The sequence below is a fragment of the Pezoporus wallicus genome, unplaced genomic scaffold (genome assembly GCF_028554395.1).
Source record: "Pezoporus wallicus isolate ANWC-B61680 ecotype Strahan unplaced genomic scaffold, APGP_CSIRO_Pwel_v1 contig_2908, whole genome shotgun sequence".
In the NCBI taxonomy this organism is placed as follows: domain Eukaryota; kingdom Metazoa; phylum Chordata; class Aves; order Psittaciformes; family Psittacidae; genus Pezoporus; species Pezoporus wallicus.
Window position 1 is genome coordinate 1,232,983 of NW_026642179.1, and position 26,194 is coordinate 1,259,176.

Consider the following 26,194-nt stretch of genomic DNA (forward strand, 5'->3'; position numbering starts at 1 on the left):
TGCCCTCTGGAGAGGGTATCATTATCCATCAATGACAGATGGTGCTACTCTAGTTAGTTGGTCAAGTTAGGTTTGAAAGACAAATAATGCAAATATTTCCCTTGCAAAGTAGGGCACAAGTCCAACACAAGTAGGGTAGACAACTGAGTGCATCCAATTGCCCATACAGCTATCTCCAGGCATTTTTAAAATCTCAGCAACAAAAATAATTTTTACTTACTTCAAAACCTATTGATTTTTCTCAACAATCAGAGTAAGATGAGAGCGATGCTTTGTGTGTAATGGAGAAAAAATCACTCCACATTCCTCAGAAGGAAATTTATCTGAATTTGCAGTCACTGCTGTGCATTCTTCATTGATATTTATGTCTAGCTCAGACAGAAAGACCCACCAAGTTTTGCAAGTGACAGCAAAGAAAGAAGAAAGCACTGAAGCACTGCTTTTTTTTTTAAGGTTTGGTTGAGAGATAAATAGAGCGAGGGGAAAAGAGATGGGGGGGGGGGGCATATTTTATTTATGCCTTCAAACCTTCTCAATATTTTTAAGTCAAGTTTCAATATTTTGTATATTGCCTTCTCGGCATTATGAGAAAAATCCTGCTTCATATCATCCCAAATCTGTATCACCATTGGACAGATTGCTGTCCCACAGAGGTCTGGCTAGCAAGGACCAGAGAGGCAGAAAGCTAAATGAGGTGGATTTAAGAGAGGTGAGAGCAAGGATAATAGCATTCAGCACTTAAGAATGCCATCTCTCTAAATGCCCTCAACCCATTTATAAAAGATAACAGCTCCTGCCCCTTTAAAAAAAAAAAAAAAAGAGTTGTTGCACAGGCAAATTGGCAAATTAAGCTTCTTGCCTTGCATTAGGAAAGGGAGCAATACTAGATATGAACAGGATCTAAATGATCTGCAGTGAAACTGAAAAACAAGGTATGGTATGGGTTTTAGGTTCTCTTCATTGTAAAAGGCAGAAAACTATTTGCTGAAGCAAAAAAACAAGGAGTCTTTGGCTGGGCTTATTATACTGCTTAATCCCTTTTATTCCATATAGCGTATGGTTCATGTTTCCAGTCCCCTGATGGAGGATGTTTCTGAACACTGTGGCTAGTGATACTAGATGCTAATTAGAGAAGACATGAAACAACTGTTGCGAAAACAACTACAGGTCTCCTAAGGCAACTCAAATGTCACTAATGCCTAAATTTAAGTGATTTCACTGCTTCCCTCATTTGGCCACACATGTCTTGACCTACCACACTTGGTTATCCCAGACTTTCTGACTCACTAAGTGAAGCTGCCTACATCCTCCTTGGGCCTGGATTCAGAGATGGTGTGTGACACCCAGCCCATCATCCCATGAAAAATTAATAGCAGTGGCACGTACTTTCCATGTGTTAGACCTCCAAAACTTGTGTTTCGGGATCCTCTTTTCCCAAATGGCATTCCTGAATTTAGAAGGGTGAAAAGACTAGTATGTTTCATAGGGGACACAGGATTCTCAACTCTTAGATGTGCTCTGTCTAGGTACTGTGTCCTGTTCTATACTATTAGGTGAACCTATTTCTTGTCACAACAGAGGCAAGTGGATCAACTACTTGCTGTCTAGTGTCATCTCTAAGCCGCTTTTAATAGTTTTCTATCTGTAACAATAATGGATTCTTCATTTCTTTAAATTAGTTACAATGTGTTTGTGTCATCCAATCACCCTCTTTATAACACTTCACATCAAATCTTTAAAGAGAGAAAAGCTGATGAACTACAGGTGTTTATATATAGCTGAACTCTGCCAGCAGACTCTTGGGTTTCCCACAGATGTTTCTGCTTTCAAAAGTGATGAAAACTTCATGGATTATTTCTTATTCCCAGCAGCAAATGTCAGTACAGCTCTAGAAACATGCTGCTCACTACCAAGAAAAATCATTTACTCCCAAACTGGGGCAAAACCCCCAAACTGTTCATAATCATGGTTTGCTAGAAGGCACTACCAGTTACCAACCATCCAGGGCACAGTTTACTATTCATTTCTGGAAATAGCCTTATTGCTTAGATTTTTTTAATCATGCTTTATAAACAGCATCTCAGAAAACAGAATGTGGGAGGGGGAAGGAAAGATGTAGACAGTAAGAGGAAACCTTAGGCTGTTGTTGTTACAAATAAGCAGTGGTTAGTTTATCTTGCCCCTTCATGATGATATCTGATATTCTGCATGGAAATAAATTTAAAGTGCAATTTTTCACGCTCTATTTACTTTTCTAGAAATGAGCCATGGAACTAAAACATTTTGATACTTACACTTTCTGATCAACACCCCATTTCAAGTGCAGAGCCAGACTCATCCTTCCAAACTCTGGCAAAACTAAGGCAAACCTCTCTTGTTTGTTTAATTTCCCTTGATATGAAGTGCTCATCGATGGGGTGTAAGTACACTGCCAGTTATTTTTCAATTATGAAATGCAATACAATTGACCGAAGTGCAGCCTATTGACAAATACTAAAACCTATCTGTATGAGTTTTAGCTCAGCACTATTACCTCTCCTTAAAGATCAGCAGAAACAGAGGAAGATGCAGCATGTCCTGAATATAGACAAACCTGAATTATAGTCAGGCAGTGATAGCTAGTTATTTCAGTGCTCCTGCTGGGAACATTTTCCTAACAATCTCTATTATCTCAGAGTAATCTACATCATTATCTGTGCTGCTTGCACAAAAGAGACTGCACTGGGGACAAGAAGGTGGGCAGAAGATGTAGCTATATTTGCAGCTTGCAGTTTTAGGCAGCCTCTTCAGAAATGCAGGGATTACTGCTGTAGATGAGAAAGTAGGGATGCTCCTGAGTATTCCAGAGGCTATTTAAGTTTGACAGTACCTCATGCAACTGCACTCTGCACTGCTTTCAGTGCAAAACTATGCTTTATGATGGGAGTGCAGTTTTGCTGCATCTTCTGTGATTACTTAGAAGGAGGGTTAAGAGATTTGGGGCAATCTTTCCTGTTTCATATTGGGAAATCACTTACTCCTGCCACTGTATGAGAATCCATGGACAAGATAGGAAAAAGATGAGCAAATTCTCCCCACTGCAGAAGTTGGAAATGAAAAAATAGTATTTACAGAGCAACTTCTTGGCTGTACCCCAGCCTCAGCAAGGATTCTGTTTTTAAGGTTGTGTTGAGTTTTTCATGCACAGGCTAGTCACCCAGGCTTCGCATGGGGCCCTGGACATAAGTTTTGGATTAGTATCTTAGCCAAGTAACTTAGCAAATATTAGCTAATTTAATATTTTCATTCTACCCATTAGGCAGGGTAGAATTAACAGGGGCATAAAGCAGTTATGGAATCTGCCACAGCATGTGAATTGGTAGGAATACTCAAGAAACAAAAACTTCTAGAGATCTGAAAATCCTATACAAAAGGATTTTTAAACCTTTGTCAATACATGTAGTGATCTGTCTTTCCTGCGTTTGCCACCCTAAGAAGGGACCATGGAAATGTGCAAAAAAAACTTTCATATGGTGTCCTTGTTAGCTGCAAGGCTGCTAGGTACTGTCGTATCACCCACTCTGCAAAATATTTAGTTTACTTTGCCTTGCTGTAACTGTAAACAGGATTGGTAAATGGTTTCTTGAAGACCTAGAAAAAGGTCTGAGTGAAATTCCTGAATGTGAAACTTGTACCCAGCTTCTTTTGCAGTTTTCTACTGCTTTGTTAAGAAGTGGGCATTAATAAATGGAAAAAAACTCCCAAATAGCTTAGCTTTTCTTTTCTCAGAAATTAATACTGAAATTGCATAGTTTCTTTCCACAAGAAGTACCAGCACTAACATTTCCAGCAGTGCAGCTGATACCTCTTTAAATCACAGTGTTACTGGAGGCAGCAGAGAAGTGGTAAAAGGGAAGAGGAAATTGATTTTTGGTTTCATCCTCAAACTTCTTACCATCTCCAACAGGTTCAAGAGCAACTGGCTGTGTTTCCTGACTATATTATAAGCTCGACAACAAAGCTCCACAAACTCTTGAAAACGCTGTGGGTTTTTTCCACCTTCTGTGATGAAATACTCCATCTCTGATGTGAAGATGAAGGGAGCTCGGTCCCTGGAAAAGAGAACAATTACATGAGAAATTTCACCAAAAATAGCTAATCATGCAATACAGTTAATGTTTGTAGCTCATTCTTCACATTTCTTTTCCCAGTATTACCTTTCTTGTTATTTCATCCCTTCCTCAGTGTGGACAGCTCTATTGCTGTGCCTGGTGTCACTGACTAATTGGGGCAGAGACAGGTTTCACAGCAAGAGCTTCCTAGTGAGAAATACCACAACTGAACAAGTTTGGAGCTTACATGTTTTCTTCTGTCTCTTCTTTGCTTTTCTTTGTAAACTCTCATTGTGTTAATTTCTCGACTTCAGTCTGAAAGTAAATCTAGAAACAAGTTCTCAAAGAGGATGTGATATAAATACCAAGTCCCTACTAGGCAAGAAGTGAATTTAAGAAAAAAATCCTACAACTCCACAGTGCAGACAAAAAAAAAATACAACATATGATGCTATCATTATGCACACTGAACGGATATTTCTGACCCAAGTTTTAACAGAATAAACTTAAAATACATTGTCTTGTTTTTTGTGCAGTTACTGTATTCATTCTACAATAAATGAGGCGCAGAATCTGACAGAATGTCTTGCCTTTTTTTCTTATCACTAGTACGGTTTGTGGTTATGGCATGCTATTGCAGAAGAAAACTGATTAGCCAGGTTTCTGCTAACAATCCTATCATTTGATAGCTTCAGAGAGGCCTGATATACTGCATCCTCACAGACAAAACTACTGCAGTGATTTACTCATTGCAACTGTGTATACAGAGGCATGTAAACAGATTAGAAGGCTATATTCCAAGGAAGTATACGCTGCATGTTAACCCTTAATTCTAAATGAACTTGAATAAATGAAATATTCTTAGGAAGCCTGAATACAGAAACAAATTTGAAGATCTCTCTTTCTTGTTAACACCTCAAACATGGGATGAGTCTGAACTTACTCTGCTTACTGATTCATTCAGAAATGAGACAGAGAAGTTTTCCTAGGAGTTCTCCTCATTTTCCCATAAAAACACCTGCCTTGCAATACAGATGGAAAGTCAAGTTGCTGTGAGATTCAAGGCTGCGGCTGGAAGTCTAAGTTACAAGAAATGTTCAGGTGGCCTTCACATTCTGTTTGGAAAATTTTCCTGATTCACACTGAAACTAACTTTGAAACCAATGAGCCAATGAGGAAAGGTGTGCTGCTGGACCTTATACTAAGAAATAAGGAAGGAATGGATGCTGATTTGAAAGTTGGGGGTAGCTTGGAACACAGTGACCATGAGATCATGGAGTTCAGTATCATTCAAGGAGGAAGCAGGGCAATAAGATTGCAACCATGGACTTTGTGATAGATAACTTTGGCCTCTTCAGGGACCTTTTTGGAAGAATTCCATGGGAATCGGCCCTAGAAGAAGACCCTGGGAACTACAGGCCGGTCAGTCTCACCTCAATCCTTGGAAAGGTGATGGAATGGCTCATCTTGGAGGCCATCTCCAAGTACACAGAAGACAAGAAAGATATCAGAAGTAGTCAGCATGGATTCATCAAAGGGAAATCATGCTTAACCAAACTGACTGCTGTCTACAATGGGACAACTGGCTGGATAGAGGAGGGGTGAGTGATGGGTGCTGTTTACCTGGATGTCAGCAAAGCTTTTGACACTGTCATAAAATCAGAATGGTTTGGGATGGAAAGGACCTTAAGATTATTTAGTTCCCCCCCCCCCCCCCCTCCCCGGCCATGGGCAGGTACACCTCACACCAGACCATGTCACCCAAGGCTCTGTCCAACCTGGCATTGAACACTGCCAGGCTCTTTGGGCAACCTGTTCCAGTGCCTTGCAATCCTCACAGTAAAGAATTTCTTCCTTAGATCTAACATGAATTTACCCTGTTAAGTTTGAACCCATTATACCTTGTCCTGTCGCTACAGTTCCTAATGAAGAGTCCCTCTCCAGTATCCTTGTAGGCCCCGTCAGATACTGGAAGGCTGCTATGAGGTCTCCACGTAGCGTTCTCTTCTGCAGGGTGAACAGCCCCAGCTTTTTTAGCTTGTCTTTATACGGGAAGTGCTCCAGCCCCCTGATCATCTTGCCTCTCATGGCATCCTCATAGGCAAGCTCAGGAAGTGCATGCTGAACAAGTGTCCCCCAGGGGTCCATACTGGGTCCAATGTTGTTCAACTTGCTCATCAGTGACTTGGATGAAGGGATAGAATGCCTCCTCAGCAAGTGGTTGATACCCCAGAGTGCTGTGCTGTCGTTCAGAAGGATCTAGACAGGAATAATCCCACGTTTCAGCACAGGCTGAGGGCTGACTTGCTAGAAAGGAGTCCTGCAGAGCAGGAACTGAGGGTCCTGGTGGACAACAAGTTGTATGATTTCAGATAGGTAGAACTAGGAATGATGAAGTTATAGTAGTTCCACAATAGTAGTTCTTTCCTACCATGTTTTTCTATGTAAGTTCACAGTGTGACAGTTATGTTATAGCATGTTACATAGTAATTGTGTAGTTTTATGCTGTAGCTCTAAGAGAATTAAAAACTTGTGCCTATTACTGATTTCAGAGATCAAGATTTCCCCAGAATCTTCTTTCATTCATTCGTTAGCTTATCTTTTGTTTAGCAGTGGTATTTAAAATAGATATTCAGTATTAAATAAATTAATACAATTAGGGTCATGGAAGTGAAATTGTTGAAGAAAATAAGAAAGAGAGAGAGAAAATCAGCAATGTTAACATTTTCACTAAGCAGTGGCCAGAAGTCCAAACCAAATCCTGATTTGAAAGCATTTTATCATCTTGAGAATAAACAAACCCCAAATCTGTTTCTCACCTGCATTATGTTTTGGGGCTAAAATATTCCAAGTCAACACTACTGTTGTAAAGGTTCCATATTAGGCATTTTGTTCAAAATACCTATTTGGTTTCTGATGTCCAACTGCATCAAGAGAGACAATCACACTATAAAAACATAGCCTTTTCTGAGCTAGTCCATGTCTCCTGCATTAAGCCACTTGAGCTGAAAACAGATACTGCAATCAGAAATTCCTTTATGGGAAGAAATATGGTGTTAACATCGTTGGTTTGGGCTGTGGGCCAATTTCCACATAATGCAATGACTGCAGTGCTAGTCAGTTTCCTTACTGTTGTTGCTAAAGTATCCATTTGAATGTATAACTGATATTTATATTACTTGCAGATTAATTTTATTTGTAAGATAATTTTAAGCAGTTTTACAAGGTTCTTAAATTTCTAAGGTCGTAGACCTGTCCTCCCTTATTAACCTGCAAAATAGGATGTAGAAGTTTGCTTTCCCTGGTTTTGCTCAAGGTCTTGTGATATCAGAGCCCCTCCTGCAAGGTAATCCCTGCAAGCAGTCAGATGCTGAAGCTCCATTCCTGCACATGTCTAAGCCAGCTGCTCATGAGGGGAACACTTTGCAATTGAAATTAAAAATGCATACAAAACCAATGTAGTATAGGAGAGAACACACACTAGAAGGAACAACACAGTCATTTCTCCTGATAATGTTAAAAAGCAGAGTTTCAGAGGGAGGAGATGCTTACTCACTGAAAAGTACCATAAAGGATTCTGAAAACCCAAGTGACAGGACTGAATGCCTGCATATAGATGCAAAATGTTCCTTGCAGCTTTCACGAACTCCTTCAGAATATAAAACCATAGAAGGGAATAATATCAAAACATAGAAGAAAATAGTCTAAAAATTACTCCAGCAAAATTACAAACAGCCAAGTCAAGCCACCATCCATGCTGAATGGGAAAATTTACATCAGCAGAGGATGTTTTAGCTTGTATAAGAAAAAAGGCAATGCATGCCCTGGTGATGCATGAGGATTCTAATATATCACACACACACATGGAAATGAACCATACCTTGGTGCACAGCCTGTATTTCTATATTTAAACTAGTACATCTCTAACTGACAGTCTTCTGCAGAATATAGCTGAGATCATATTATATGATGGCATTTATTCAGAAGATATGCAATGTGTCCAAAGGCCTGACAATAACTATGAAAGACGCCATTCACTTGAACATACATCTATTAAATAGCTTGCTCACATGAAGTTATCTAAAAGATTTAAACATGAAATTAAAACATACCTTCAAGATCACAGCTAAGCCCTACAGTACTTTATATACATAGGCTGTTCAAAGACCAATTTGTACTGGTATTACAGCCAAAGGGACAAAGAGCCCCTTGGCCTAAAATCTGCATCTATTACAGCGTTCTGCCTCCATCAGAGCATCATCCTTTGCTTTTATAACAGAAATCAGTCAAAAAGGCAGTATCCCTGTTTATGGCAGAGTCTCGTTGCAGTCCTGGACCTTAAAGACTTTATGATGGCTGTGACAAAAGAGTTTACTCAAGCGATTCAGTGAGAAGCAAGTCTAGTTTTATGGTGGTTTTATGTTTTCTTATTGTGTACTGCTCTAGAGAATTAAGATTTTCATGGGAATGTGTTTTGCAGTTCCTCTGGAGATTAAGGATGTTTGGATGACATGTCATGAGAGGGAGGAAACAAAGGAAACCTCAGCAACTAAAAAGATCACCATGCAAAAACAAACTTAGTCTGGGGTGATGGGAACGTTTACTGAGGCTTCACTATGGACTAGAAATATGGTGCATTCCTAGAAGACCAGTAAGATAATCAGGATTTGTTATGAAACACTAGATGTAAACCGATTAACAAAGCTTGTATGGTCAGCAATGGTTTTAGTTTTTCCTACTATGAATCTCACAGTACAAAATATTAGAGAATGATACACTGACTTCCTTATATATTAAGAAAAGTGTATAAGATGATGAACAAAAAATGACCTTTAGTCTGAGCCAATCTAAACTTCCTAATTGTGTAGTTATGGAAAAGTTTAAGTCACACAGAGTAATACAATGAGATCAAAATAGTTGTAGTCCAAGTTGTCATATGGCCACAGAAGACTGTGCATGAGAAACCATACAGAACTGTTTGCAATTTAGAAATCAGCTGCTCAACAGCCTACGCCCCCACAGATTCCTTGACTGCTTTAAAACCATTTTGACTGAGTCAAGAGTGACTGATGATAGCATTCAGTATGACTACATGGAATTTGGATATATCCAGTAAAATAGGAAAGGCTTTTAGGGAGCATTTGAATGCTGACATCATTTGAATGCTGACATCCTTTGCCAAAGCTTACTGAAGAACACTCACAAAATAAATTAACACAAGTGCTTATTTCTCTAAGCCAAGTGAAAATATCTAATCATAGTAATCATATATATTTGTAGACACAGAAAAAAAACATGAGCAAGCATATTCCTCTCATACATGAAAGAATGAAACAGTGAACAACTGCAGAACATGATCCGTCCCCAGCAAGCACATAAAGGATCATTAAAAAATATGCCTGGAAAGGGGAACATGAGATACTCCCATCTTTCTGCTTACTAGGACAAAATCAACCATAAACATGCTTATTTAGCCTATTCTCAAAATTTTTAGTTCTTCTCTAAACTCCCTATCAAATTTCTGTTCCAGTATCTCCCCTTGCTGAGTTTTTTTCTTTAATGCCTAATTTAACCTTGCTTTATTTTCATCCTATTAATTCTTGTTCTTTCCTAAGGGAACACGAAGATCCCATCTTCTTTACAGCAGCCTCTAATGTATTTGCAGACTTATTATGTCTTTCCTCAATCTCTGTAGACAATTGTTTCAGCCTTTTCTCATAAGTCTTGTTTTCCAGATGTCTGATAATTTTAATTGCTTTTCTCTGGACTATGTAATTTCTCTAGACTCCTTATCCACATCTTTCTAAAAGTAAAATGTTGAAAATGCTCCAGCTGAAGTTTTACCAGTGTTGCGTGAAGTAAAAGGATTGCTTTGTATTTCTTGCTTCCCAATTCAATATTCTATCAACTCACTTTCAACTTGTCTGTAGTATTATACTGAAAAAATGCTAATTCCAACTTTCATCATAGTCAAAAACTTTTACAATAGGCCTCCACTAAAATATGAGCAAACATATTCTCTATCCTATCATACTGATTACTAATGAAAATATTGAAAGCTATCAGTCCCATCACAAAACTTACAGTCTGCCATTTGGTGTATCCTTTCGATACTGGAACACAGGTAGGTACCCTCCACAAATGGCTGAGTGTAACAGTTCTGTCTAGGCAGTGCCTTCTTAACTTATGCTAATATTATTTTTGAAAGTTACAGGAGCTGTGCTAAGGCTACATTAACTTGCATCAAGTTATATGATATGTGTTCTTTCTCCTCTATTTCACAAAACGATCCTCTCCTGGAAAAATAACCATTCAAGAAGATAAATGCTCCAGAAGAACTCTATAGTGCTTATTCTTCTGATCACTGTTACAGGAGATGATAGTCTCTTCAACAAGCCTAGAATCTAAATGATGTAAATGCATTTTAAGTGACCTCATAATAAAGCAGTAGTTCTGAGCTTTGCATAAAATATGAACACTTGCTGGACTTGATGGTTAAGTTTTCCAACTGACTTCAATAACATTTGCATTTTCACTGGCTTGTATTGCAAATTTATGTTCAGATATGTTTAGATAACTTTTCTGCTTTCTGTTTCTTGTAGTAAAGCCAAGAGTTTCATTGATAAGTCTGCTCCTGAAGCGTAAGCAGGCTCTAGCAGAGACTTTACTCCTCAAATCAGGCAGACCTGATACATATCCATCCACACCTAAATAACACGACAGTCTGAATTTCAATTGCTAAATAGCCATTACAATGCTATAAATAGGAACAGAAGAGAAACGTGAATTGGGAAATTTGAAACAGCTTTTAAAAACACCTAGAATAAGAGAGAAAATTGAAACAGCTGAGGTTTTGACTGGCCATAAGAAAAAAAACCCTTCACTGTAAGGATAGTTAGATATTGAAACAGGTTGCCTGGCAAGATTACCCTGGCAGGATATAGCTGGACATAGCCCTGGGTAAACTGGTCTGAATTTAGTGTTGACCTTATTCCATTAATACTTAGACAGAAAGATGCCTGAATGCCCTGAGCAACCTTGCCTCAGATAAACTACATAGCCTGGCCATTCAAAACATGCCATCTAATATTTTTGACCTACATTTGCAAAAGATAACATGGTTTCAACTCTATTTTCTGCCCTTTATGCTGCTGTTTGAGATATCTACTGCATAAAAAGTTTTCTAACTATTAATTTGGAATCTAAATTCTGATTACAATTTTACACATATTATTTTTATATTAACATCTATATTTAAAGGAAGAAACAGTGACCTCGCTTGGAGTATTGTGTGCAGTTCTGGTGTCCTCAACATAAAAAGGACATGGAACTGTTGGAACAAGTCCAGAGGAGGGTCATGAGGATGATCAGGGGACTGGAGCACCTTCCGTATGAAGATAGGCTGAGAAAGTTGGGGTTGTTCAGCCTGGAGAAGAGAAGGCTGAGTGGAGATCTCATAGCAGCCTTCCAGTATCTGAAGGGGGGCTGTAGGGATGCTGGAGAGGGACTCTTCATTAGGGACTGTAGTGACAGGACAAGGGGTAACGGGTTAAAACTTAAACAGGGGAAGTTTAGATTGGATATAAGGAAGAAATTCTTTCCTGTTAGGGTGGTGAGGCACTGGAATGGGTTGCCCAGGGAGGTTGTGAATGCTCCATCCCTGGTGGTATTCAAGTCCAGGTTGGACAGAGCCTTGGGTGGCATGGTTTAGTGTGAGGTGTCCCTGCCCATGGCAGGGGGATTGGAACTAGATGATCTTAAGGTCCTTTCCAACCATAACTATTCTATGATTCTATGAAACTAAAAAGAATCTCCTGATTTCTTCAGGTTATTGGGGAGAGTTGTTAAACCATTATGGCCTTATTTATTCATTTAGCTCTTCTTATGTGTATATCAACTTTGCTATTATCATTAGTTTTCACTATAAGAGCCTTAATGTTATCTTTCCAGTAAAATCACAGTGTTGAACATACCTGCTATTTTGATCAGTAGTTAAAGAAATGTTTCACAGATTGGATGGACCTATTCTGAAAGATTCATCTGCTTCTGCCAGTAAATGAATTGGTTTCACTGAGATTTAATCATGCTTAGCAGATATGGTAGAAAACAAGCTATAACCCTCACTTAAGCTAAGGGCTCAGATTCATCATTCTGTTAACGTGTAGTTTTCTCATGTAAACTAAACCACAGTAACTATTATTCCCCTTTTGCAAAGTGCAAGGGAATGTGACTTCTTAAAATCCCTTTCACTGTGGGCCAACTGAAGTTAGTGAGTTTGTAAATCATGGAGATTTGATCACACCTGGTCCCACAGGATTACTATGATGACAGTACAGCTAACATAAACGTTGACAGGTGAGGTCAGAAATGTTTACAGACCCTAGTGCACACCTAGTATTTGCAGCGTGTATTGCCACAGGGACTCATCTGGAACCTTACCTTGTTAATAGGAAAATTGACGGGAAAGCAAAGAATTTGAGGTGTCTCTTGATGGTTTTCACTCTGGCTGCACTGACCCAGTCTCTGCAGCAATCACTAGTTATTCTGTGGTCCGACCACAGAATTTATTCATTTATGGTCACAGAATTTTAACCACTTCATACAGTCAGCTGAATGTATAGTTTTGAAAAGATCCTCCCTGAAAGAAGATGTACTCTACTTTAAGAACATACATGTCTTCAATAGTTTCAAACACTATCTTATTGCAACCATGCACATCTTATGTTGACTGGTTAAAAAGCATCACTGTGTCCAGCTTATGCACCTTCTGAGCTGAGTTAGGATCCCCTGTTCAGACAGTCACACATTAGGCAGCTTGCATTCAGTCACCAGATATCAGACTGTTATTGCATATCAATTTTAAGGTGGATTTAAATCCTTTATATACTTCACGTTCAATACCTATATGTGAAAGTGCTCAGTACAGCATTCCTGATACCTTAGATCACTTTCTAAGCCTGTCAAATTTTCCAGATTTGTTAGGAGTTCACTACTAACCCTATTGACAAAACACTTGAGACTTAATTCAGAAGGACATTGAAGCAATTCTTCTTGTTAATAGAGATTGCTGGACATCTGCTTTTTTGTATTGTGACTGACCCTCACTAGTGGAAAAGATTTTAAAACTCAGACTTAAAAGTTGGCTTAAAATAAGTAGAACAAGCAGGGTTATATTCCATAGCTATCAAATATTCAGCTAACAGGTCTTTTCAGTATGAGACAGCTATTTGGAAAACACAGTAATGGTTGCAGGAGATTTGTATATCACCAAGCGAAGTAGAGAAATAAACCTGTGATGAAGAAATTGAACTGCACAGAAAGTCCCTAGGGCAGGGGGTAAAATTCTACATGAATTAAATCAGTATACTTCCCAGTAAAGGATGAAGGACAAAGGCACAGTGTGCAGAACAAGCAGAAAAAGAAACCAAGGATCAAGCAACAGAAATTATTTTAGAAGTGCTTGATGTATACCTGACTATGTGTCAGAACATAAAAAGGTATGTATAGAAAACTTTTGGAGAAAGAGGTAATACAATAAGATGCTTCTGATGGGAGCAGAAAAGAGAAAGTATTTGTCTCTGTAAACAGTTATACTTCAAAAAGGGTTACATATAAAATAATATAATCAAAATGGATAGTGAACATGATGTCTTTTTCCCCTTTTACTTCTCTTTTATTGTTAAACTTCCCTTCTCTAGAGTCACATTCTACAGAAAAATCACAGGGTGACTAATACAAAGAGAAGGAGGGAAGGGGTGAGGGCAGGAATAAAATCTCTGAAGCAGAAAGTTGATAGGGTACTTTCTGTGTGAGAAAAACAGCACCTCCCTTCACTGTATGGGTACTTTGAAAAAGATAACCAAAAAAATTAAGTGGACAGTGAACATAATTTACTCTCATTCCAAAAAGGTTTATTTGAATGCCCTCCAGAAGAGTCTATTATTGAAAACAAATAACCAGTGGTAAAGGGCAAACTACTATCCAGGCTTGATAATTAAAGAAAGCATCAGAATGGCAACAATAAACACATACTCTTTAAGACAGGCAAATATAACAGAAGTGCATCTGAAACTCATGACTGCAACTTGTGCTGCTCAGATGTTCTCAGACTTGACTTGTGCTTTTGGTGTTTAATTCAGGGCAATTACAGACACGTGACTTTCAGAAGTGATGGACTTCATGCCTCATGTATTCAAGCCCCTTTAGGCCTTGTCACCTTGAAGGTGACATTGTTTCCCCGTTAGGTCTTCATGCATATTTCACCTTCCAGTCTTTATGCAAAGATTTATGTATATGACTATCTTCAAACATCTGTATAATCCTATTAAGATCATTGAAGCTACTAAGGTTCTTTAATTTATGGAATTAAATCTTTCCAGGATTTCAGCTAGAGATTTTTGTAAAGTGGCATATAGGAAGTGATGAAAGTGGATCCTGGCAGATAATTAGGAGTTACCAGTTCACATAAAGTAGGAACTCCAGATCAATGATTTCAGAAAAATAAATCTGAACTGCAGAAAACAAATTAATAAATAGGCATAGCAAGAATTCCTAATGAAATCTCACAGCAGGTAATACAGGTTACTCCAACAGTTTCCATGTACAAATTTAGAAAATGAAAAGTGATTCTACTTTAAGTTTTTACTTCAGGTTTTAGTCAATTCTTTTGATAAGTACACTAAATAAAATTTTTAATAGGCACAAAAAAAAAAAAAAAGTGAAATTCTCAAATTCCTATCTTCCTTCTTCCCCACTTTTTATAAAAAGGTAGAACACATGTAGATACAACGTAATTAAAGAATGTAGCTACAAGTTATTTTTCCCTATCTATTTGCCAACTTTTCTGGTTTAGAAAGAAAGACCTGAATTTTTTTTTTTTTTTAAATAAACACTTCCAGTGCAGCAGTAACAGTCATTTTAGGTTATTAACACTAAAAATAAAATAAGTTACTTTTAAAATAAAAAGTGTCACTTTATTTTTTTACATGCTCAGACATTGTTCAGTGTTTTTCAGTATAGGAAAACACATAGGAAGAAAGTGTGGGAAACATAATTTTCCCATATTTTAGAAGCTTCCTTCAAAAAACTGGAATTTCCCAATGGAATAGTTAGGCTGCCTCTATTAATTACCTTTGTAGAAGAAAACCAGTTTAGCAAATTTAACTTCTGGGAAAACCACACCAAGATGACGGACTAGTTTGGCAAAGAGACAAGAGTGTGTCTGTGATTCAGATCAGGGAAAATAAAGGCCAGTGAGTGTTGTAAATAATCAGGATGATTGGCATTAAAAAAAAAAAAAAAAGATACCTAGGTTATCAAAGTGTGAATTCACAGTGTGCCATGAGCTGGACTACTCTGTATCTTGCCATCAGGTTTCAGACTATACATCACTGACTGAAAAAATATGTATGACAGTGCTGGAAGTGATTGGTAGTGGAGCAGATGAGACTGATGAAGTCAGGATTAGTTCAATTAGCACAGGATTTAAATCTCTTATTTCTTAATTCACCAAAGAAGAAATTCTCAAAAGGCACTGGTCAGAACCAAAAAGAAGAAAACAAAAGAAAGGAAAGCACAGAGGCAAAACCATGAGCCAGACACCTTCTGTACCCTATGACAACTGACCTAGTCCTGTATGATTACCTGGATAATATTACACCTGTTTGAGCTGGAATGGGTCTAAGATGATTCTCACAGAATACACGTTATATAACAAATGGGACAATTACATGAAATTAAATAAGAAGCATTTCCTCATACAGTTTGAAGTATATCTGTAGAATGCACTGATTTAGGAGACTTTAGGGTCAAATACAGGGTCTGGATAAGAGAATGAAAAAGAGTATTTTATTACCACTTACAGAATATTTCATCCAGTATAACTAAAAAAAAAAAAAAAAAGAAAGAAAAGAAATGTGGTTTAGTAAGAAAGTTCCCTATGGGACTTTGGGAATAATTCTCCTGCCAAGCTCTGTTATGCTATTGGTTGGATACAGCATACATCTCCCTCCACGCTTCTGAAACACTAGTTCCTATACCCAAGTAAAGACAGTACTATTTAACATATTTGCCGCACTATGATTGTACACAAAAGTGGAAAAGACAGAGGGCAGGAATTAGAAAAGTTAACTAATCCCATGTTGTGGTGTTACACAGTCATGATTACAAAAGTGCTAATGACTGCATGAACCATACCAGCTTCAAAGGGTTCTCTGAAGACTCATACTGGATTTGATAGAAAGAACTGCAGACCATACATGACAGTGTGCCAGTCTCAAAACTGCCACGTATGCCTTTCACTTTACTTACATCAGCAGAAATATGCAGAATGCTGCAGAGGACTTATCCTCATGAAGCTGTATGAGGAGTAAGTCTGGTAATGGCAAAAAGAGCTCCTTGAGAACAGAAAAAGGGCAGCTGTGGCAAGCAGCTTCTTAAATTCTTGAAGGAATGACAAACAGTTCAGAAATGGACTCCTTTTCTATAAGCCCTCATTCATTTGCACAGATTTTATTCTACAAATAAAACCAAGTTTATTTGTGTGATGTGTGTAAAGACCAGTGGCATGTGTAGGGATTCGCATCAGATGACTTTCATTTTTTAAAGCCACCTACAGAACTTCACAATTCTATGTACAGTATCTACTGTACATAACCTCAAGGGTCAGCATTAATAACTCTAAAGATTTGAAAGCACTGTACTGCTGTTTTATTAATATTTCTTTAGACGTTCAATATTGTTGGGGTGCAAAGAACTCAAATAAAAATCTAATAAGAACTCAAATAGAAATCCAATATAAAGAGCTGTTAAAATAACCAGAGGCTTAACCTGTTTCAGGACTTTTCTTGTGGGAATGAGTAGATACAAATAGCACTGAGGTTTTCAAATTTTGAGAAAGCCTGAAATTTATGGGACATAGAAATGTGATATCCCTGTGTTCCTGCATTACAACTAACATGTTACATTTCATGAAGGTGCGTACAGCTCATGAGAACGGTAGTCATTATCACCTGCATGTAGTATAAGAAAGACAACTATTGTCCCATGATGTTCACAACCTGCTGTTACATGTAAGTCTTAGTTTTACTATGGAACCATGAGGGCACTTCATGAATAGAGGTCCAGAAATGTATTATTTTAGCCTATAGCTTTAAAGTAATATACTGCATAAAGAAACTGGGGAAAAAATTGTGGTTGCTTATAGAAGTGACTATATTTTAAGTAATTTTCATAGACTTAATAAGAAGATGTAGTAAGATGTAGTTGTAAAACAGTAAAATTAATATTTTTATTATTGCTATTACATTATTTTTGTTTAAATTTGGTTGTTGTGTGTCCCCCTGTGTTTGCTTCATCCAGTTGTTCACTCAAACTAGATTCTTCACTCATGCAAAATTACTGCTCAAGGAAATTCCTATTAGGCTCCAGGACAAAATTTGCTGAAGTGAAGGATGCAGCACTTGACTCAGAATGTGCATGAGCATCTTATTTTTATTGCTCTGTTCTGCTTTATTCTTTTCACAGCAAATAAGGAGGATTAAGGGAGCATATCTTGAATGATTGATGATAATTCTGAGCACCACAACTAAATCTTTTGACTGCCTGACTTAGAAGTACTTATTATCCCCATCAGCTTCCCTGATATCAATACTCCCACACTGTTATTTCCGTCTAACACACTGAGATAGTCTAGAACAGTCAAAGGCCAGCTTACAATAATAAAAAATAAAAAGAAGAAAGAAAGGAAAAGTTAGCTCAAACTGAATTCTGGGACTTGTTCTGGAATTATTAGGAAACATGGAGGAAAGACAACTCCCCCCACACACATCACATTTTGTCAGTATTAGGGATCATTTATCTATCTATCTATCTATCTATCTATCTATCTATCTATCTATCTATCTATCTATCTATCATCTATCTATCTATCTATCTATCTATCTATCATTAGGGTTCATCTCTACTCTGTTATAACAGCTTCTTTGTGTTTTGCACATACTGCCATTGTTTTATGTATTCTTATTCCATCCCAATTCATCTCTCCATAGTATGATCCCATCAGGAACTTGAATACATGATCACACTATTTTATCTTTATTACGGGAAAGTTACATCCCAGATTGAAACAAAGAAAAACTACAGTCTTGTTTAGGTCAAATCATAGTTACGAAACAGCCCCTGAGCTCAGTGTGGTTGATATAAAACTTCAAAAGATAATGAAAAAGCTTGCAATTTTACCCACAGAGGAATAATGTAATTATTATCCATGTCTATGTGAAAATTATTTGATTTTCTATGAATATGGGAAGACAGTGGTCATTTAGATACATCTATGATTTTGGTTCCATTATAGGAACAATCTTCTGTTAGAAAAAAACAACAGACATGAGAATTATTTTGGCATAGACTATTATTCTGGTCGTTATTGAAATGCATCATTCCAATCTCTGACCAAACAAGGACTTATATTTATCTACTTTTTTTCTTTTTTTGACTGAAAGGGGATCTCCAACCTCTCTTAATTCCTCTTCTAGTCATTCCTATATTTTTTAGAGGTTTTGTGAACAACAAAAGGTGTTTTGGAAAATTAAGAAAAAAAAAAAGCGTGACCTCATTTGTAGTTTTTCCATGGGAGCAGATAAGGCTGTGACATTTCAGAACATTGCTTTGAAGTTTACTATGTGCGTTACTATAGATACTAACCTTTTTATGCTTCCAAATGTCTGCGCATGACCTAAAAATCTTCCAAAATCTATGTGGAACATGTGTCCGGCATTTGTCAGCATTATATTGTCATTGTGTCGATCACAGACTCCCAGAATGAAGGTAACAACACACCAGCCAGCGCAGGAATAAAAGAAATTCCTTATTGCCTAGTTAGTAAAACAAAAGCACTTAATGGAAATATTCAGAATTACTTGTTTGGACTTCTACAAATGCTATGCATGTTGTAGGAATGGTACTCATACAAGTAATACACAAATTTCAAAGTTCCGATACAAAAACAATTTTATGCCTGAGATTTTCACCTTGTGTATTATGGACACACTTGAATGCTATAGAAAATTTCTAAGGTGAAATGTATGCAAGAAAAACAAGCTTTTGGCAGGAAGCTGACATTTTCTGTTCAATAGCATGTATATTGTAAAAACCATTGTTTAGAAATTACTTGGAAATCCACAAATTTAACCATTTGTTTTGCAGTGAGAGCTGGTTATTTTATATCCACTGTACTGTTCAGTATCTATATGGGTCTTTTTTCTCCAGAACTCAATTGCTTTTCTCAAACCCTAATAATCAAGCCCCAATATATTCCTGCCCCCCCCAATTAAAACCCATTTTACAGAAATTAACTGAAGCAAAAAAAGGCTAAATTGCTTTCTGCTTGTAGCATCTGCAAATCTGAATAGATTATGGGATTAAAACTAGTCTTCTGCAGACAGAACCCAAGACAGTGATTAAATCAAAAACCAGTCTAATAGTCATGTTTAATGTAACATCCTCTTCTGGTGCTCTTTTACATGGTGGAGATGTGTACTTTCGTGGTCAGTCTGCTTCATATAAGTGGACTGGTTCATTCAGATCTACTTCATAAATCTCTTTAATTATTACATTGTGGCATTCCTCCTTGCCAAAATTGTGCCCATGGCAGATGCAGGAAAATGCACAAGCTAATGATTTGCTCACCACAAACGCTTACAGGTGTAGCCCAAGTTTTCTGCTAACTTCAGAGGGAAGTGTTTAAAAATTGTGACTTCTCCTAGTAGAAGAATCCAACCAGCCACTTTCACAACACAACACAAATGTTCAGTGTCCTCTTTCAGGGGCAGTTACTCCTGATTCAAACGATGACTCTTCTACCCCAAAGCATAAGGAACAGCTTTAGTATTTTTTTCAGTCTTACTGAAAACTCAGTTCTTATTCAGAAGTGTTAATCTCCCATAAATCTATATCATAATCAAATTGATTTATATAAAAACCTCCAAAACCCTAATCTGTAATCTTTATGTTTTTGGACAAAAGCTACATTGTCCAAGGGAAGTCATTATTTAGGCATTTAGGATTTCCCTGTAGATGTAGGGTGCCACCTGCAATGGCTGATACATTCCACAGCACTGTGGAAAACATAGGTCACAGAACAAGAATTAGCTGAATTTTATGTCAGACGGCACCACTTATTCACGTCGAAGACCTTGGATAAAAAAAAACCTAAGCTTTCTGTGATTTTGCTCACCCAACTATAAAATAATGATATTAAAGGTTATTCTGAATTAGTTTTCTTGAGCACCTTAGATAGAGTATTGCATGAGCAAAAAATCATGAAGGAGTAAAAAAAGAGAAAGGTTCATTCACCAAAGAGTGCAAAGTGAATGCACAGTAGCAGTTTTATGCATGCCCCATGCAATCAGATCCAACTGCATTTTATGTTTAAAAAAACTGAAAGAAAATGGATAATTGGTTTTAGAATATTCTACATTAATGGGAGTTTTGAAAAACCACAGCAGCAGCAAGAAATCAGGTTTGTAATCAATAACTAAGAGTAACTTTTCAATTGAAATGTTGGCTGCACTTCTACCATAACACTGTAAACTTACAAACTTAAAAAATAATCTCAACAGATTGTTCCTGTTTAATTGAATCAAGATGATACACCAGGAATTCAAGTGTACTTATGAAAATGAGGATGAACAAATGCCTGTGGAATAGCTACAAAATTATTAAAAGCTAACAAACTTATTTATGCTGTATATCGCCTGATAAACTGTTATAGAAACAATTTTCAGAGTGGTAAACACTCAAAGGTCCTCTTTAAATTCAAGATTTTGGCTACTAATCTACTGTGGGCACAGAGTAGGTTTCTAAGAATTGTCCAGCAACATAAACGTTAAGTTTTTCATGGGCCTCAGAACATGCTCAACCAACAAAGAATTAATAGGTTGGTTTGGGAAACATCTGCTTCTATAAATAAAATTGCTAATTTTTTGGCTCATGCATAATGCCTAGTTTCATAAAATCAGATGCATTACATAGGATCCCACAATGTGATATGAAAAGCATGATTTTATGTGTCATATGACTAGGTAGTTTTGATAAAGCAGCTTTCTAAAACTGTGTCTACTGACATGGGTTTTTCCAGCTACAGGAAATTCACTGAGACTTTGCGTGGTTTATATAAAATAAAGTATTTAGAGAGCTGACCTAAAAATAAATGCTTAGAGTTCAATACTTCATTTCTATTTCACTTTACTACTAAATTTCAAAAATCTCTATGACACATTTTTTATAGGAAATGTATTGCAATGCACCTGATCCAGAGAAGTATCTCCTTAGAGAGTGGCATTCAAGTCAACTCCCTGACTTCTATGCATGTGACTTGCTTGTCTTGTGTCTGAGTCATTTGTTTTTGCTGCTTACTGGCATTTGTTTTTTTTTTTCCCCATGGTAAAACGTGAAATGTATAATAAGCTTCATTTTGATGTTACCTCTTGGTAACTTGATTCCAGAGGATGGTGATGGCGGAACCATTTTTTAATTGTGTTTTCTTTCAATGGTCCTATCAGTCCAGACTCCCTGTGGATCTTCGCTAGTGTGGTAGCATCTGGCACCATCTGTACCAACCCTAATCAGATAGAAAAGAGTTTGCATGAAAAACCTTTAATTTTAAAAAGATAAGAACATCAATACATATTGCCTATTGTTGGATCATTCCATGCAGAAAAAAATACATTCAAAAAAGCTTAAAAAATAATGAATGCAATAGAAAATATGGATCAGAACTGGTTTTCTCTTTCTCCTTGGAAACAAAACACAAAGGACAGTAAAAAATGGCAGTTCTGTGAATCAGAAATAAAAAAAAACACAATAAAAATATTGTGGACATAACTGCCTAAGGTACAAATAAGGACAACAATTTAATGAGATTCAAAGTTGGTAAAATATGTACAAAATGAACAAAAATCTGTAAAAAATAGGATTAGCTATTTACTGTGAAATATTTCATATGTGTTTACTGTCTAGAATGCTACATATATTTTTCTGCAGTATGTGATGCTAATCACAGCTGGGAGAAAGGATAGTAGATAATGCAGAAATTAGTCTGATCCAATATGACATAAACTGGGACTTTGAAGTGCAGAGAGAAGCCAAGCATTTTGCAATGCTTCACTTGAGTCCTCTCTGTCTCTATTGCATGCACGTAATCCCTTTTTTGGAACTGAGACCCTGCTTGCTGCCTTCTGTCCCTGTCCCCATGTGTGGTCCCCTGATGCATTTCTGTGAAAAGTAATTTCATTGTTCCCATGACTATGAAATTATCATCACCTACTTCCTTGCATGCAAAAGCTAGCCCATGGAGTAAGTCATTAGCCTACGACTGGGAAGACCTGGGTACACAAGTTTACTTAAGCACATATACTGTATGACCACAGGGAAGTCACTTGGTCCTTTTATCCCTAATCATTAAGTGTAAATCACTTATATTAGCACTTTTGTAGCTCATAAGAAAGACATTGTGTGGAAAACCTGTTGGACACCAAGAGGTTTTCTGCTGCTATGGTGCTGAAAGGAAGAGACTGTCAGGCAGAGAATACCTGCAGATGATCTCTGTATCTTACTTGCAAACATCAAATTAAGTGCTAGTATTTAGCAGAGACTATAATATGATCGGAAACAGTGTTCTTGTACTACGTGCATTTGAAGCAGAAGCCTTAAGTTTTGACTCACATCTCTACAAAGAAAGAAGGAGTCTTTCAGGTCACCTTAACACCCATCATGTGAACTCATCTAAACTTTCTCCTAGTTCCTTCAGATCATTCATCCTCTCTCATTTTCTCTTTGTAGCTCAGAAAGCAATGATTGTTTTTAATTTTTAATTTTAATAGTTTTGTACAGCAGGTAATCTGGATACATCAATCTTCTATTTGTGCAAGGATTATTTTCAGTAAAAGACTGGAGAGTCAGTAAAAAATAGTAGGCTCATTGCTGTCAGTAAATTTGTTTAGCAAGCAATTGGTGTCCAGCTACAGATCTGCTGTAACAACCACAAAAGAGAGAAAAAAAGAGCTTTCAGATGAGTCAGACCTGCCCTTAGCAGCATAAATTGCAATATTAGTGTTTCAAAATCAACACTGTGAAGCTGTCATCACTAGAGGTACTTTCTGTAGCCACATGCTACAGGTTCATTTAAGCACCTATGCAGGATCACACTGGGTTAAAACTTCAGCAGCAATGGCAAATATTCTCCAAAGCTCTCTTCTTGATGTGTGAAGTTACTTTTAAGAATCTGGCGCAAACCGATGGTGTTAAAGCTTTTGGAAAATTCTAGCCTAAGCTGCTACAAAATTCAATGAGTTTGGTTTCACTTCTTCTGGAGAGGCGGAATGAATAAATAAAATGAACATTAAAATTCAGGGCTGGAGTAACTGAAATTCTAAGCATTGTTTTGGTTTTTTTCTTAAAGGAGGAAGATAAATAAGACATCCATGAAAATAAAAGCTACAGGGAGGATTTTTGAATACTGTTGTTTACATGAAATATGAATAATGTAATACAGGTAACTTTTATAATCTAAAACTGACCTTGGCCTTTTCCTGTAGATAAACACCTATAAATGATCATTTGCATATCCAGTCCCTCTTGGAGCCAAATGCTGTCCATTACTCGAATAATTTGCAGAACCAGCATATCTTGACGTAGATCATCGCCTATCTGTGAAAATTGCACAAGAAGACCAAGCTTCTCCTCCAATACCAGATAGAAATAACTTCCTATTTCATTTAGACTTTTTCCCCCACCAAAATAGCTACATTCATTTTGCAGTAAATCCCTCTCGTTTTTCTTCAAAATTGCTACTTATCTTTCCATGTCGGAAGAGGACAGTGTAGATGGCGCACATAAGCAGAAACAGTTTTGACAGCCGCTGAGATGGTTACAAATGATCCCTGATTCACCGCAGCCCTGCTGCTTATTATTCCTATGTAATTATGAGAGTTTGAAAATTTAATCCGGAGGTAGGATCCTAATTTAGTTACATTCTGAAGTCTACCTAATGCTAGATCCCTTTTCATAAATGACAGTGTTTGGCTAATGTTAAGCTTCACAACTTGGTATTTGCAGCAGGCTGAAGGGGAATTTTATCATGAATTTGTATTTTATCCATTACATGATTCATATTCAGTTTCAAACACTGATGTGGTGTTGACTGCTCTCCCCATGGAGTCAGTCAAACAATAATCTTAGTGAAATGGGGCTTTAATTATAGGCACAAGAAGTAATGATGAGATTATTTTCAACCATGATTGAGTAAATGGGCTGTGAAAACATAAGCCCTGCTTTTTTTTGTTTCCCCTTTCCCACCCTATCTAAATACAAGTGATTTTTGCTGGTATTTTTAAGGGGTTTATTCTTTTATTACATCCTTTTTATACAAGCATTCCAATCTACAGACGTTCACTGCCATGAAATGAGTACTTGAGAACACATAATCTCATTTTAAAAAGAAAAAATCCAAATCTATTTTTCTTTTATTTAAAAGTAATCTTGACTCCAACTAACCCTTCATAGTACCTAAACCTGTGAAAAATCTTATTCGCTCCACTTACCTTCTCTCCTTGTCTCACGCATGAAGTCAGTAGACAATGGAGCATGATATCAAGGCTTATCATTTTCCATACACATTAACCATAATGACTAAACAAAGAAACTATAGTACAAGATATATTACCACAATGGTTTGCTGACAGGAGATAGTGATGTCAGCTGCAATATTGCTAAAACTGCAACTGGACAGTTGTTTGTTTGTTGAATGTTACTGGGCAGGGAAGATACAGTCTAGACAGAACCAGCACAAATGTTTAAATGCCCCATAAGCAGGCATTTACTTAGCTAAGTAGGAACCTATCTATTTAACATTGATTCTCAGATGAAATAGTACAAGAACCAGATCTCTGAATATTCAGGAAAACTTAACATTGCTAGCCTCCACTAACAGACTTCTGGTTCGAAAAACTATACTGCAAAAGGTCTAGGAATAATGTCTTTCGCAACACTGACCATATCATATTCATCAGCCATTTTACAAACTTCAGTATTCTCCTTTAAAAACAATATCCACTGTTATGTAAGATTTTTGCTCTTTTGAAAGGGAAGTAACTTTAAATTACATGTACTGTCTTCTGTGGATGGACACAGCACTGTCCTGATCTCTGAAGCTTTTCTAGGTTACAATAGGAGAATAAACCAGAGTTTATTTTCAGAGGTCAGTTCTTCCAAGTAACTCCAAGGAGACACCAGAGCTACCCTGCTGTCCCCTCCACCTTCCTCTTCCTCAGCCCATTCCCACGCGGTGGATGATAGGAGCAAATATAATTCTATGTAGCAAATGAACCCTCTAACACTCCAGTATTTTTATTTGTTAGAGCTATATGGAGAAGGCTAATGGATTCAGTTATTCAGAACTATCTCTTCTCTGAGACTTGTTCTCTGACTTCATTGTGGTAAATAAACTAGGTTTAAAATATAAGATTAATGTTTTAGCCTGGTTGTCACCATTAAGAAAAAGAAAAATTGCAGGGAGTTGTTTGATTCTCTCTTGATCAAAAAATTTGATACTTCAGTGCATTGCCTCAATTTATTCCATTATAAGTTGTATGTCAGAAATAATTGGGAAAAGCAAACAACAGAGCCAAATCAAACCTTCTCAAGCTCAAGGTTTAAAACATAAATTAGATGAACTTCAAATCAACATTTTCCATACAAAACGAACTGAGGATTAGAGGAATAACTTACCTTAAAAATAATATTGATGTTTTCACTTGGAGCATTTGCATTGACAAAGGAGATTTTTAATGGAAAAGCATTGGATGTAAAATATGAACATGACTTCAGGGAAAAAAAGATGAGAGAGAAGAACAACAGCGTCATATATACAAAACATCAGGATAATACAATTACTCAAAAAAAGGCACCATCTTTAAATACTACTTTTACATTATTGACTGTTTAATTGGATCAGGAAAATGAGAAATTCTTTTTCCCAGACAATTTATTTCACTCAATAATCAGATTATAGGAATGCGTAATTTTTTTCTGTACTAATTGTTTTT

At 37.0% G+C, this 26,194-nt stretch overlaps 1 protein-coding gene across 1 annotated transcript in view; it reads right to left on the minus strand.

The window, feature by feature from the left end:
- Nucleotides 1–26,194, minus strand: part of PIK3C2G (phosphatidylinositol-4-phosphate 3-kinase catalytic subunit type 2 gamma) — a 208,370-nt gene that overhangs the window by 60,558 nt on the left and 121,618 nt on the right. The window contains exons 21-25 of the mRNA XM_057428016.1: nucleotides 25,878–25,970; nucleotides 23,669–23,798; nucleotides 21,575–21,711; nucleotides 18,795–18,964; nucleotides 3,935–4,091 (exon numbers count right to left, since the gene is read on the minus strand). Coding sequence (XP_057283999.1) covers nucleotides 3,935–4,091; nucleotides 18,795–18,964; nucleotides 21,575–21,711; nucleotides 23,669–23,798; nucleotides 25,878–25,970 — 687 coding nt within the window. The remainder of the gene's footprint in view (nucleotides 1–3,934; nucleotides 4,092–18,794; nucleotides 18,965–21,574; nucleotides 21,712–23,668; nucleotides 23,799–25,877; nucleotides 25,971–26,194) is intronic.